Below are 15,926 nucleotides of genomic sequence, written 5' to 3'. Positions count from 1 at the left end.
CTGCCCTCCATCTTTACTTCTTACCTGGGGCCCGCTGGGTGATGCCCGTTGCCTAGATCACCTATAGAGAGCTGGACGTTCGTCCTCAGGTGCTGCTGTTACCTAACCTAAACCCTGCAATGCAGAGCTAGCTCATTGATGGAAAGCATCAGCTAATCATTCTTAGTTAATGAGAGAAGTCCTGCACCACTGGGTTTAGCAGAGACCGAGAACTTCCAACACTGGCTTACAATGAGGGCCCTTTATTCTTGCTCCTTATCCGCTATAGTGAGCTGTTGTTGTTATGGTGTTTGAAGTGCTCCTTTAAAATATTAGGTTGTGCAAAAATGTGTGATCGTTCTGCTTTGAGAACTAAAATAGTCCCAATGACTCATTAGAACACTGGATTCCCACAGTATGGATACAGTAACAGCAATATGTAACACGGACCCAGATTTCTTGTTTCATGACTAATACCATGCTAGCAAGGCAACATTTCTTAAAGGATTAGAAGAACACTTAGTGTCTGAATCTACCCTGAATGGGATCTAAGCCAATCCTCAATACCTGTGCTCCTGAGAGGAGATCTAGAACAGTCCTGAGGATCCATGAAACATGCTGGGATTTTCGTACTTTAACAAAGTTGACTTAATAAATAATTTCTGGAGGGGAATATAGGGGTATTCCACCATCTTGGCTTACGTTGGTAATATTTGTCATTTCATTAGATCTCCAGAGGAGGCGAACTGATAGTCCTTCAATTCTGCAATGTAAAATGTGAAAATGTGAGAATCATTTCTACCTTTTATTCTTCTGTAGGTTCGTGTTGACGCTCTGGGACTTCTTTGTGAAAGTCACTGGACCACCGAAGTGCTTTCACCTGATGAGATGAGCCTTATCCTGTTCTTTCTAAAGTATAACTTGAACTGCCAGTCTCCTTCTGTGAGACAGCAACTGTGTTACCTGATCCGGAAGGTATATATTCCAGACCCGTGGACAACATTCGTAAATGGAACTTTACGAAGTATGAGCATAAATGGAGTCACCATGCAGTTTGTGTCCCCGGTGTCACTAGCTGTGTATTCCTTAACACCCATGCAGACGTGTTATTTTACTTTGCACATTTACAGGATTACATTATCAGTGTGGTACTTGGACTTAAAGGGTCACACCACTGGCTAAATAATAAAATCAATGTTTAGTAGATACACCCCCAATGAAAACATACATTTCTGTGGCTGTCCAATGCAGCTCAATGAGAAGTCTTTGCAAGGCAGGTGTAGTGGGCAATTGCTTCCTCTTGAGTTAACTGAGCTAACCCAACCAGGAAGTAACAGAACCAGCTGTATGACTGACAGCCATGTGGTGTAACAGGGTTGTTTTATGAAAGTACCAGTTACTATTGAAATCTGCACTTTTTTGCAAAATGAAATAAAGAGAACATGCTCTTCACACAAATTTCAGCAAGCTAAAATGCCTTAGGGGTCTGGAGTGTTGTCTGTTAGTCCACCCGTTGTACAGCGCTACGGAAATTGATGGCGCTATATAAATAATAATATAAAATCAATTAAATGGGAATGCACCCAACGTTAATAAATATTTTTTCTCTTACTACTTTACCGCTCATTATGTTTGTATAAGATGACCTACCGTATTCCTTTAATTGTAATTGCACTCTCTATAAAATGCGTTTGATTAATTCATAGATATAGAAGTAAATAGAACTATAGATTTTGTTGAATTGATCAGGAATTCAGCACACTTGTGAAATATTTAAGATCATGTCTTTTTCTTTCAGTTGTTTTGCCGTATACAGGAAAGTTCCCAAGTTCTGTTTAAGTTGGAGCAAAGCAAAGCCCCCACAACATCAGATCGTGATGGATGTCTGTTGAACCCGTCCAAGACTCTCCAGCAGTACAAAGTAAGTCGTTACGGTGGACGCTCTATCCGTAGTGGATACATTTTGTTTCTTTGGTTGAGTTTATTACATTACTCTTTTTGGGACAGTGTGACCTTACCTGACCCATCAGCTCATGGTAATTTGATGATGTGTTATGTGTTTTAGTTGCAGGCACTCGGGCTCTCTCCAGATGTTGATTAATTTAATTTGTCATGATGCTCAGCTGCTGATCTGCAATTTCCATGATATTTAGCCAGCATGCTCCAAGTTGCTTTTTGTGAAAGCTATTTAGATCTTTTTGAGTAGGATTATTGAATAAGGGTTATGGATAAAAGGTTTAGGGTGTTATGGGCTAGGGATTTAAAAGTTAGGGTTTTTGAAGGTTAGGATTTTTACATTTGTCATGGATTAGGGGTTTTATGATTAGCAGATTCAGTGTTGTGGGCAGGATTAAGGTTAAGTATTTTAGGGTTAGGGAGTTTCTGGTTAGATTTTGGGATAGTGTTGGAATGGTTATTAATTTGTTTTGTTAGTGTTGGTTATATTAAGGTTGGGCATGTGGTTAGGAATTTAATAGGACACTTTGAGTAAAATAAACACTACTGCTCACTGGGGTGCCTTTGTGTTATCCCCCACTTTAATATCGAACTGTTTGGTTTAAACCAAGGCTCTACTGTGTACCCAAGGAATGCCCAAATTTTGGCTTCATTGCTAATGTGGGACACCAATACAACTTTGATTCATTGATAGGATTCTGCCTCATTAATATGCTGTATTTTATTGACTCAACAATTTCCTTATCAAATGAGTGCGCACAGCTCGGCCCCTAACAGCACTGAGTGCAGTGTAAATTTTGTCTCACCTGGGTGACATTGATCGCTGAGACTGCTCTGGGACTGTCTTTGACATCCATTTGGGATGAAATAGACATTAATTTGCAGAACTGTTAATTTCACATTCTTATTTTGGCAAAAATTGGGGCAGCCTCCGGTTTTGGCGAAGATCCCCAGTTTATATCATAGCCTTCTTAAATTGTTTATTATTAAACTAGGGAATGGTGCAAGGGCACTTTAATCAGCTTAACAACTACCGCTTGCATACATAGGGTTTTACTGAAAGGGTCTGCGTCATCAAAGCCATAAACCTTAGCACCTGAAAGCAAACCTGCTGAAACATAGAAATGTAATTTAGCCAGGGCTACAGCGAGCCATGTTACTCAAGCCTTCCTGCAGTCTTTGAATATGGGTGGGCCTGGCATTTAATGTTAATTATGCTGATTAATGATTGTGATGTTTTATAATGTACTAATACTCCATTTATTAGTGTTTGTGAGTTATTTTGCATTCAAAAACAAACTCCCAGATGGTGCAATGCTTCTTGTTTTCTCTATTCCAGGAATTCATGACATCTGTAACAAGCTGTCTCTTTGATTCTCTCTTCCCTGGTTCCTCTCATCCAAGAAGATATTCAGCCTTAACCATTTTAGGATCCGTTGCTGAAATATTCCCTGTTGAAGGTGAGCCAATAGTTGGACATCTACAGAATATGTCTGGAGCGCTTGTACTCATTCTGCCCAAGTTTATCACAATATTTATTCCACTCCATTGTTGAAGCATGTGAGATTAATTTATAGTTTAATTTCTCTACTTTATTTTGCATATTTTTTGTTATTAGAGCTATACTCTCCAACTTTTTTCCCCTCTTTTTTTTCCCCATATTATTTAAACTAGTGTTGGACAACGGCACGCTTGGACACAGTTTTTACAACTCCTTTAATTATTATTACCAGTATTGGGAAATGGGAGGAGCGGATTAGACTAGTAGTTCATCAACCATTTGCCTTTTTTAGACACACAAGCAACCAAGTCAAACACAGTTAAACATCTGCAAGGTGCAATTCGTAGGCATTAATGTGAAAATGGGGCAGTTACTACGGAAACCATAGACTATTCATTCTCTGTATCATGACTTTGCTTCAAGATTGCTCTTTATAGATAAGTCCATAGTTGTTTGCTGTGCCACTGTCTGTTTGAAGGCCTATTAAAGTCCTGTATTTAGCCTGGACTGATTGTACATTAAATCACTGATTTCGCTCTGCTCCCCCCAGCTCTTTGTACGTTTTAATCCATTAAATGACATAATAACGTTATACTTTCTTAGTTAATGCACAAGTATATGGACAGATTTAAAACAAAATGGCACTGTGGTGTAGTGTACTCTGAATTCTTGAAAATATGACGGTGCCTGGGTAAGAGACAGTCAGCAGCATAGCTTCTTAATGCTTCTCAGTTGCAGGTATTACATTAACACAGTCCTCTGCTATTTGAAATGACCTGTTGGGGTTTTGGCGAGTGTGCAGGTAATTTTTTTTTCGAGAGCTGTATACCACAGCCAGTGCTGGAACCCAAAAGTAGTGGGAGAAGGTAATTGGTGTTTTGTGCTAGGTAAAATAATAAAGTCAAATGCAGAAATGTGGTGAATAATAAAAAAAATGTCACAGTTGCGCCCCATGTATCATTAGGCGTGTACTCCCAAACATAAAAGCCGTGGTGACCAAAATAAGAATGCACATAAAGATTGAGACCATATGGAGAAATGTAAAAAGACTATTTTACTTCTTTAGCATTTTCCATCTCTTAATTCTTTCACGCACAGAGTGCCAGCAATGTATAGCTTGCTCCCCTTGGGCGACAAAGAGAGAGTTCCATTTCATTGTTCTCAGAATGAGAACACAACATCTGTATTTGATCTTTTTCCATACTAGTGGGATATACATCTGCATCTTATATTTCACATCCGTAACTCTCAGTGAGACTTTATTGGGAACAATAAAGCTTAACAAGTTTTGTTTCATGAAGCAGAAAGTGATTAGTGTTTTTTTTCCCCTTTTAATGATCTCTTTTCACAGGCCCTTGTCAGAGCGTATTTGAGTTTGCTCGGTCGGTCAGCAGTAACAATGTCCAAGCCCTCTTAGAATGCTTCAGTAACACCTTTGAGGAAGTGAAAAGGCTTGCGTTTGAACTTCTAAGAAAGCTGCCACCATCTGTTTTAGACCTCCAGGTAATTGTAGTCATATGGCACAAATGCTATTGTATCTGCAGATATAATCTGTGATAACCATACACTTTCTAGGAGCCGTGGCTTGAAGAGAGAAAGGTTCTTGGATTACTTTGATGTGTGTATGTGTATAAACATACTTGCGTAAAGGGCTCAAAATTTCAGGTCCTTGGCTACTTGCCGAGTCTGAAACTTGTCAATCCATACACACATGCAGATTTTGTGGGGTTTTTATTTTTTTGAATGTATCAATAATACCCTTCAGATTTAGCTTCAATGCAATGGGTCAATAGGATGCAATATTTAATTTATATGTGACTAGCCACTTAACTCCTATAACTAGCCATTCACACAATATCATGCACAGCACTACACTCACTGTGTTAAACGCACACTGCCAAGCACACGTTCAAATGTTCTGCCTGAAACACAATCTCACACACACACACACACACACACACACACACACACACTGTCAAACACACAGAACATATTAATATGGATGGTATTGTTGTTACATAACCTTCCTACCCTGACTCCTCTTCTAGTTGCACAGATACATACAAGCACACAGATAAACACTTAAAGACACAGTCTTATGTGCACACACACTAATCTAGCTTATAAACTAAAATGTACTGAACAAGGTCGATCACATTGTGAAAGGCAAACAAAAGGTGCCATTTCTGAATGTTTGCATCTCCACAGATGACAATAAATATCCTTGTCGCTGTTTGAGATTTACAGCTCACGATTCTGTGGGTTTCCTTCACTCTTGAGGCAAAACCTCTGATAGCTGCAGTGTGAATCAACTAAGCTCAATACTCCCTATACAGTCCACCATGGGAGCAGAATGCCCCGCTGCGTTTCACTCAATGCTGTGTGTGTATATGTCTGTATATGGTATATAATGGTGAAGGGTGTTTCTTGGGAAAATAAAGCCGTCAAGGAGGTCTGGAGATATGAACCACAAGAAAGAAAAAAAAAAAAGCCTCATTCTACCATAACCTGGTTTCCAGTAGTATGTATTTTTATATGACATGATTTTTCAGGTCTAGGTAGGTTAGATTTAAGATTCCTTTATACTTGGAGCAGGACTAGGACCTACATGTCTCCATATTTCTGCAAATGCTGGGAGTTCCATTACTGAGCAGCAGCTGCAGCTATTCATTCATTCCCCTAATAATGTTGGGAGAGGAACTGGGGAGACGGAACGCACTATTTGTCTCCGTAGCTCCACTTCCAACATGTATTTCAGTGATGGGGGATGGCTGATTTAAAATGGTGGCTACCTCAGCCCGGGATCATAACACCCACTAACCTTGGGCAAACTGCAACATTTATACCCTGGTAATGTCCCAAAGTTAAGGGTCAGTGGTGTCATTCATTAAAAAGAATAATGCATATATGACATCACTCACAGGGAATTATGCGGTTTGAAAACATGATCTGTCCTTTGAGAAATGGCCGGATAACTTCATACATACACAAACAGTGAGATATACACAAAGGATATACACAAACAGTGAGATATACACAAAAGTGCAATTCTGTCATGCAGAGATGACATGGTGGCTGTTTGAAGACTGTGCATTATTCTAAGCTAACTGCTTGCATGTATACAGTTTAAATTCCCGTTATCATTAATTCTGTGCTATCAGCAGGCAGAGAGATGTGTGCATTCCTCAGAGCTCATTGCTCAGTCCCACACAGCAAAGCACATATGGGTTTCACTTCACATAGCCAGAAGCAACATTCCTGTAAGTGCATAACGTAATGTATACATTTGCTGGGAATTTTTGCGTGTGCGGTACATAATGTGAAATTCATAACTCCAGCGTATAAACCAACACAATATGTATGAGAACTCTTGAGAACACACACAAATTCAATTAGCTTGGCCCCAAATTCTTGCAAAGGTCTCAAACTAATTTTAGCCCCCGTGTGCCATTAAATAAAGTGCCTGTGCTATTTGCACATCATGCAGATCAGACTGATCCCACACCCGAGGGCAATACAGAACCAAAATGTCCTCTCGGCCCTTCTGCACAAGAGATACAGCAACCCCATACAATTATTTTGTCCTCTTTGGGACTCATCATTGAGTTGAATCATATGTGGGCTTAAACTTGAGTGGGGTCTGATTGATGGGGAATCCAAGTGATTTTTTGTCTGTATCTCAGTGTTCTCATACTTTTGGTTTCACTCTGAAGCAGCCCCGATCATAAACTCACTTGTGGATGATGTGCCTGCTTTTAGGGCTCCGTCTGAAGATCCAAATTCTCTGGTGCCAGAGACTAAACCCAGAAATAAATGAAAAGAAAGAATGACCAAACAAGACTTACTGAATACAAGTATTGATTTTAATATAAACAAAAAGAAACTGTCAGAAGGTGGTAAACCCTCTTACAGAATTCCATTGAAAATTGTGTGGAAAACAAATTAATGTGAATTCATTCCTGCCTTGTCATTTCCATTTATATTGAATTTTCCACTTAGACACATCCTTTCTGACCGTTTCATTAATGTTTTGCAGTACGGGGAGTTATTGCCACGGTGCCACATGCTTTGTGTGTGATGCTCTATTTATGTATAGAAGGCTGCTTCTTTTATTTGCAATACTGCCTCTTTCCAAATGTCCCCATCCCTCTTCCTTTATCTATTGATGTGTTTTCATATTAAGAGCCTCTGTTTCTCAAAACCCTTTCCCTCCTGGTCTCATATTCCTACTTCTTCTTTTTAGTCCTTATCTCTATTTGTCGTGTTATTTCACATTTTAATCTTGGAAGAATTTGCTGTTATTTTTCCCAGAATGTAAACTTTGTGTTTTTCCACATCCCTTCACTGAAGTATACATTTCTGTTCATTCCACCTTTAGGACCAAACTGGAACCATAGCTGACGTGGGGAGTTTTTCCCAATGTTGGCTATTTTGACCTTAAATGGGAAATCCAATTTGAATTTGAATTTCTATGTTTCTATAAATAATATCAGGAAGTATTACTTTACTGAGAGGGTAGTGGATGCATGGAATAGCCTTCCAGCTGAAGTGATAGAGGTTAACACAGTAAAGGAGTTTAAGCATGCGTGGGATAGGCATAAGGCTATCCTAACTATTAGATAAGGCCAGGGACTAATGAAAGTATTTAGAAAACTGGGCAGACTAGATGGGCCGAATGGTTCTTATCTGCCGTCACATTCTATGTTTCTATGTTTCTAATTAAAAAATACAACTCCCACTATAATGAATAACACTGGTTTTTGTGTCCTTATTATAACCTAAATCTACAGAAAGTCTTATTTACATGGTAGACCTCTCATAGGAATTGGTAGACCTTCACACTTGTACATCGGCAGCAGATCACTTTTTTTCCGGATAGAGTGATAGATTTTAGATATGTTTGTATGTTGGTTGGTTATTATTATTGGTATTTATTTATATCGCCAACTAATTCCGCAGCGCTTTACAATATTATGAAAGGGGTGTAAGTTTACAATACATGAGACAGTTACAGTTACACAATGACACAGGAACAATAGGTAGATGAGGACCCTGCTCAAACGAGCTTACAGTCTACTTTATAGTTTTCTAATATTGCTCAATTACTGCTCAGTTACTTATTTAGCTAGGCTCTCACGTGCTTTGAAAATGAATTGCATCACATGATGCCAGATTTATTTATTTAATTCAAAGGAAACAACACTAACAGTAGCAGTCAAGCCTTGTAGATGGTGAAGAGTGACCGTGAAATGCACAGGGCAGGATAGGACCAGCTATGGGCGGAATACAGAGCGGGTGAATTTCAAGATACACTATGTAAAAACAGGGTACTTTGCGTGTAGCCGTCCTCCATGCCATTAAAGTACTTTCATTTAATAAGGAATAAAGATATTGTTAAAATGGAGAAGGCCAGTGCTCTACTAGGCTGAATGGAGTGAATTGAAGTATAAATGGGGAGTGATGTTCTTGCTGTTGATACTGAACAGAATGCATTGAAAAGATGCCGTAGCCAGCAGTTTGTACGTTATTTATTAAATGTGTTTATTTACAGCATATTTGTATGACATGAACACTGTGTAATGAATGCATTTTCACTGTATGTTAATTACATTTTTTTAATTAAGCCTTTTTATTTTTTCCAGAACAAAAATCTTGACATTTTGCTTCAAGCAGCATTAAATCTTAGTACAAGCACAAAGCATTTTGATTGTGTCACCGCGTCCTATCTGCTAAATTTCCTAATTTACCAAGAAGGACTCCAGGCTGCCATAGATAAATGGATAACCGATCAAGAAGTACCATTTTCATATCCAACGCAAAATCTCGATTGTACCAGCCCCCTTGAGAAACAGTCCTTTTCTGGTTAGTGTTAAAATGTATCAGTGATTGCAATTGTAAAAGTAGCTTTTTAATGGTTATATTATTAGTAAGCATTTGTGTAAATCATGTACAAGTTGGCATTTGAAGCAGCGCTAGCTGATTGGGAAAAAGTAAAATGCAGTTTTTTAGGCTCCGTGTAAAATATGGCTACCAGGGCATCAGTTTGAACTATGAGTGTGCTTTCTTTCCCAGCTGTGCTGCAGCTGCATTGTGGTAGCAATACGAACTACTTTATTAAAAAATAAAATAAAAATTCTAGTAAGATACGAACCCATATATAAAGTAGCCACTCACAAACACAATCACATGCCCCCACTTGCTAGATAAATGAAGTTGGAATATAAAATATATAAGTAAATAAGTTGCTCACTGAACGGCCTCTCTGAGCCTTGCACATTCCCCTGGATTAGCCAGTGCATTCATCACCCTGTCCATTCCCTCTGTGGTGTATTTGAACGTGCAGTGACAATGCACCCCGCTGCATGCACCTGTCTTCCTGCTGGTTCACAGTGCATGCACATTCAATTAATTATAATTTTTGATCCCTATACTGAGCTGCAACGGTTCAGGAAGGCAAGGTGTGTGCTGTGCTCAAACCACCTTAAAGTGTGCCACGAATATACTGACAATCAATTGAATCCAGTCTTTAAAATGTGTTTCTAATAAGTGGTAGCATTAGAATTGTGATTCCCTTCTGGTGGTAATTTAAAATTAAAAAGATAAGTCAATTTAGCTACAGGTGTGTGCACCTCTCTAGGAAGATGTCAAGTAAATGTGACATTTGTAAGTTATTGATGACTGTAAAATGAATAAAGTAGGTGTTCCATGGCAAGGTGTCTCTCCTTACAGTTGATACTCTTGCCCTTGCAGTCTCACCGCTCAATTCTCTGCCATTAAGGAGTTAAATCACTTTTGTATCTATTTATGCAGCCCTAGCCATACCTCCCCTGGCTGTGACTGACACAGCCTGCATGTATTTATTTATTTTTTTTAAATTTCCAAACAGTCTCAACTTACCTTAAAGTTTTTTTTTCTCCTGCTCTAAAAATTGAACGTTAATCACATACAGGAGGCTCCTGCAGGATCTAGCAGGTTATTAACAGAGCATGAGATAAGAAATTCTAGATTAAACAGAATTTGCAATAAAGGAAGTGTAAACATTAGATCTCACTTTACAGGAAGTTTTTAGGAAGGCTATGCAAGTCACATGCAGGTGTGACTAGGGCTGCATAAACAAAGTGGTTTAACTCATAAATGTTATAGAATGGAGCAGTGAGACTGCAGGGGCATGATTTATAAACCAAAACTGCTTTACTAAGCTAAAGTTGTTTTGGTGCCTGTAGTGTCTTTTTAAAGTGTGTCTTGGAACATAACTGTTGGGAACCACTAACCAAAACCGTTACACTTCTTTTCTCTAGGTTATACTTTTCATGCCTTTGTCACACTCCTATTCAGGAATTCAGTTGGTGCATACTATAACTAGAATAGTTTACTGTTTGTGGTTTTGCTCAAAACCTTGTTTTTAGAATGCAAGCTCTGGTTTTCTGCGTTTTTCACATCATTCTTACAAACAGTAACATTAATAATTACTAGTGTATGCAATTTAAACACTTAGAGCTCCTTATGTCCTGTACTGTCCTGTATCTTTCGCTGACTGGTGAATTTGTTAGCACAGCTCACCGTCATCATAGATAATGCATGGAAATATAACAGAGATTTGATATAAATGTAATTAAAGGCACTTCCAAATGAGAAGACTCTGTGAATTGATAGAATTACCATATGAACACAATGTTGTTTACGTGATTGTAATTGTCTTTTGTTTTTTTACTCCCAACGTAAACTTTACAGATGTGAAGGACAGTTTTTTTTTTTTTTTTTTTTTTTTTTTTTACTGTTTCTCTCTTAAATTGTTTATGCCATTTCTCTTTGTTTAACATTTTAGTTTAGTAACATGTGTGTGCGTTCCCCTTTAACTCTGCTGTGCCTTTTCATCCGGCAACAGATGAAAAGCTTAAAATTTCATGCCCGCTTGAATATTCGTATTTCTCGTTGGATGTGTATTATTTTGGACGCTATTAAGTTTCACAGGCGAATTTGGTAGCCTCTGTTGAAGTGCTTTTAATGCATAACTGTAACTATTGTTGACTCATTGAAAATGGCAAATTATTCCACTTTGTTACTCCAGCGTATTCACAACACTCGTGAACTCCGAGGCGTTTTCATGTTTCATTTAACAAGCACAATGTGTACTTGTTTCAGTTGTCAGGTTATTGATGGGCAGCCTTGAAAATGAAATTTTGCAAGCTCGAAGGTCCTTGTTGGAAGCCGCAGCCTCTTTCCCATTGTATGGTCGAGTGCATTGTGTTATAGGAGTGTTAGAGCAACTCTCTCTGAAGTAAGTGACATTCAACAACACACTGTCAGGGATCAGTCAAGCTCATTTAACCAGAGCCCCTTGGCCATCGGGTCAACGTGCAGTTAAGCAATTCCTTATGTTTACCTCGGGCAGGAAAAGGTGATCTGCAATGATAAATGTTCTCCCTCTCTTAATGGGCAGCTTTAGATGAAACCCTTCATTTCCGCCTCCTACTAAACTAGAGGTAATTAATCTCTTCTTGAGCTCGGCTCAAGTACATTCATCAGGTATGAAGTGTGTTCATTAATGAGTGAATTGTGAATAATTGCTTAACCAGCCCCTGAGAGCAACGAAGTATCAAGTATTGTTTTTCTCGCAAGTGAGAAAAAAGCAAAATCTACGCTTCTGTGTCGCGTTTAAATTCAATGTATTATAGAACGTTTAGTTCCTGTGAATTCCGACGACTCTGTCTTGTGCATAATGCCAAAGACAAGTTGCAGAAAAGCTTTGTGCCTCTTTTGTCACTTGGATAATGTAATTCAATGAATGTGCTGGGACAAACAGTTGTTTTTTTTTTTTTTTTTTTCCTAGGGACCTCTCCATGGTAGCAGAATGGAGGCAGCTGATCTCAGAGCTAATTTCAATGTCCTACAAACTCTCTGCAATTGTATCTCCAGTTGTCCACAGTTCATCCCCAGAAGGTCTTATGCCAATGGACACTGACACTGGTAACATTTTGGCTTTGTTTGAGCACCATTGGCTATACTGTACATGAATGCTAATAATAAAAGCATGACCTACTGCAATTTATTTATATATTTTTTTTTCTCTAATACTAATGTATACCCATGAAAGTGCCCACAGCAGAGAGGCACCGAGATTTCCCCTTTTAATTTGAAACAAAAGTAATGGGAATTATATGGTTGATGGACCAGATATTAAGGAGCATCAAAATTTTTTTTTAACATAATTAAGCAGTTTTGGTGTATCGAACATGCTTCTGCAGTCTCGCTGCTCAATTCTCTGCCATTTAGGAGTTAAAAAACTTTATTTATGCAGCCCCAGTCACACTTCCCTGCATGTAACTTACACAGCCGTCCTAAACACTTCCTGTAAAGAGAGATCTAATGTTTAAACTTCCTTTACTGCACATTAGAATACACAGCCAACCATTTGATAGCTTGGCAGGGTCTCAGTTTCTGGGGCCACTGGACCTCGTTGGGTAGCTTGCTTCTATCTAATGTCCAGAGGTAGATGATGCACTCATAAGTCACGTTTCTCTTCTGGAATGAATCATTTGCTTATTGTAATTATCTGTCAGTGCCTTTAGGTTGAGGTAGATTAATGGGATTTCTCTTAGTGGCTGATAGCTTTAGGCAGCAGTCATTCTTTGACTCCTGAATAGCTCAATTAGTGGATACTTGGGTTTCATTATAATTACATACAAAAGTATGTCTCTTTGGGCACACCTTTTTTATTTATTTATTTTTTTACAGACAGTTGGCAAGGATATATTTCCTAATCAATAACAATTATTTATATAACATTAACATATTCTGCAGCGCTGTACAAGACACTAGGGATCGACTGATTATCGGTTTTACCGATATTATCGGCCGATATTCTGTATTTTCGGCAATATCGGTATCTGCCAATAAAGATACCGATATTGCTGATAATACATAACAGGACTGCCGGGCTCATTAGAAGCCCGGCGGTCCTGGGGGATCAGCAGCAAGCTGTTACTTACCTTTCCTGCAGCTCCCAATATAAATCTTGCGCGTCCTGCGGCCGTCAGAGCGTTGCCACGGGTTACCATGGCAATGCTCCGCGCGGCACACAGGCCGGAGGAGCTGCAGGCAAGGTAAGTCACAGCTTGCTGCTGCTCCCCCACTTCTCAGCCAATGCCACTGGACTACCAGGGACTGTCATAGCCCCCCTCCCTGGCCAGGTAACAAGCAGGGAGGGGGGACAAAAAATTAAAATAAAACATAAATATTACAAATTAAAATAAAACAAATATTAAAAATTAAAATAAAAAATGCTTTTCTCCCCTCCCCCCATTTTACACAAATGACATCCCTTCAGGAACACACAAACACTCTGCATTATATACACACACTACACACTCTGTATGTAATACATACACTACACACTCTGCATTATATACGCACACACTACACACTTTATTCATTTTATATACACACACTATACAAGCACGCACACACTCACTGCATTCATTATATACACACTATACAAACATTCACTTTACGCACACTACACACACTGCATTCACTATATGCACACTGCATTCACTATATGCACACTGCATTCACTATATGCACACTGCATTCACTATATGCACACTGCATTCACTATATGCACACTGCATTCACTATATGCACACTGCATTCACTATATGCACACTGCATTCACTATATGCACACTGCATTCACTATATGCACACTGCATTCACTATATGCACACTGTATTCACTATATGCACACTGCATTCACTATATGCACACTGCATTCACTATACGCACACTGCGCGCACTATACGCACACTGCGCGCACTATACGCACACTGCGCGCACTATACGCACACTGCGCGCACTATACGCACACTGCGCGCACTATACGCACACTGCGCGCACTATACGCACACTGCGCGCACTATACGCACACTGCGCGCACTATACGCACACTGCGCGCACTATACGCACACTGCGCGCACTATACGCACACTGCGCGCACTATACGCACACTACACGCACTATACGCACACCACACACTGCATTCACTTTACGCACATTACACACACTGCATTCACTTTACGCACATTACACACACTGCATTCACTTTACGCACATTACACACACTGCATTCACTTTACGCACATTACACACACTGCATTCACTATATACACACTGCATTCACTTTACGCACATTACACACACTGCATTCACTATATACGCACTACACAAACTGTCACTGCATTCATTATATATATATATACACACACACACACACACACACACACACACACACACACACACACACACACACACAGCTCCCCTGTCTAAACACACTGCATCCACTGCATGTGGCTTGTATATTTTGTGAATTTACCTTTAGAAATAGTTTATTTTTTCAAAATGGTAAATGCACAGAATATTGGCAAGTTATCGGCTATCGGCCTGAAAGTTCACAGATTATTGGTTTCGGCTCTAAAAAATCAATATCGGTCGATCCCTACAAGACACATTTAATTCTAGCAAAACACGTATGACATACCAGAACAGTAGGTGAAGAGGACCAAACAAGTTTACAGTCTGAAGGTATGGAAGACAAAAACAGAAAGGGAAGTAAGTGAGGGAATTGAGTGATCTGTACCTGAGAATAGGAGGGATGTTTGGTTGGAGCACAGTAGGTGGGAGATGGCAGAGGAAGGTTGTAGGGGATAAGGAGTTAAGTGGCGAGCTCATTGGCTTCTCTAACGTAGTGTGTTTTTAGGGATTTTTAGTAGGGCTGCAGAGATAGGGAGATTTGGATGTTCCATGGGAGGGCATTCCATAACTCTTTAACCCCATTATGATTCCAGATATTTACTGTATTAACATTATTCTTCAAAAATACTATTTTGTCAGCATAGTGCCTGCTGTATGCTCAGTATGACAGAGGAGACTTCAGAATGCAGCTAGAGCACCTGTATCTGTAATTCATCTGTCTGCAAAGAGGGGTCTTAAAATTTCCGTGACCCCCTAAAAAACTTTTAAAGTCTACCGAGCAGTGGGATAAATGCATGACAAGAAGCCTCTTAGTGTTAAAGTGGTGGCCGCATGTCTCCTTTCAAAGCCTTGGGCTACAGTATTTTTTTCTCCAATGAACCCTAGTTCTCTGCTCTTCAACTCAATAAAAATTTGTAATCGAAGAAGCTATGATTCGGCATATGCCAGCACACGTCTTCATTTCTGTTTTTGATTCAAAAAGAAGGCGATAAACCTAATTTGTTTTCTAGCTGTGCCTCAAAAATTGGGGGTAAAAAAAACAACCTTTTTGACTCCACAGTTGCCAATTTCTCCTTGTATCAACAAACTGGTAATACTGTATTAACTATTAGAGTCCTGGGTTTACTGCTTTTGCAAGAATAAATTCAGACTATCTTTAAATTGCCCCTGAGTACCATTCAAATATGTGAAAAGTAGCAAGAGAAGGAGGACCGTAAGCTTACATTGATATGTGAGACATT

At 39.3% G+C, this 15,926-nt stretch overlaps 1 protein-coding gene across 1 annotated transcript in view; it reads left to right on the top strand.

Annotated features, from left to right (window-relative positions):
- The window catches only part of THADA (THADA armadillo repeat containing), a 519,919-nt gene that overhangs the window by 22,231 nt on the left and 481,762 nt on the right, over window positions 1–15,926 (top strand). The window contains exons 13-19 of the mRNA XM_063443899.1: window positions 799–954; window positions 1,778–1,900; window positions 3,275–3,395; window positions 4,788–4,939; window positions 9,079–9,298; window positions 11,579–11,714; window positions 12,267–12,403. Of these exons, the coding sequence (XP_063299969.1) occupies window positions 799–954; window positions 1,778–1,900; window positions 3,275–3,395; window positions 4,788–4,939; window positions 9,079–9,298; window positions 11,579–11,714; window positions 12,267–12,403 (1,045 nt within the window). The remainder of the gene's footprint in view (window positions 1–798; window positions 955–1,777; window positions 1,901–3,274; window positions 3,396–4,787; window positions 4,940–9,078; window positions 9,299–11,578; window positions 11,715–12,266; window positions 12,404–15,926) is intronic.

This window comes from Pelobates fuscus, chromosome 2 (assembly GCF_036172605.1).
Source record: "Pelobates fuscus isolate aPelFus1 chromosome 2, aPelFus1.pri, whole genome shotgun sequence".
Lineage (NCBI taxonomy): Eukaryota > Metazoa > Chordata > Amphibia > Anura > Pelobatidae > Pelobates > Pelobates fuscus.
Note: the sequence above shows the minus strand (reverse complement) of the source record. Positions and strands in the feature narration are given on the sequence as shown.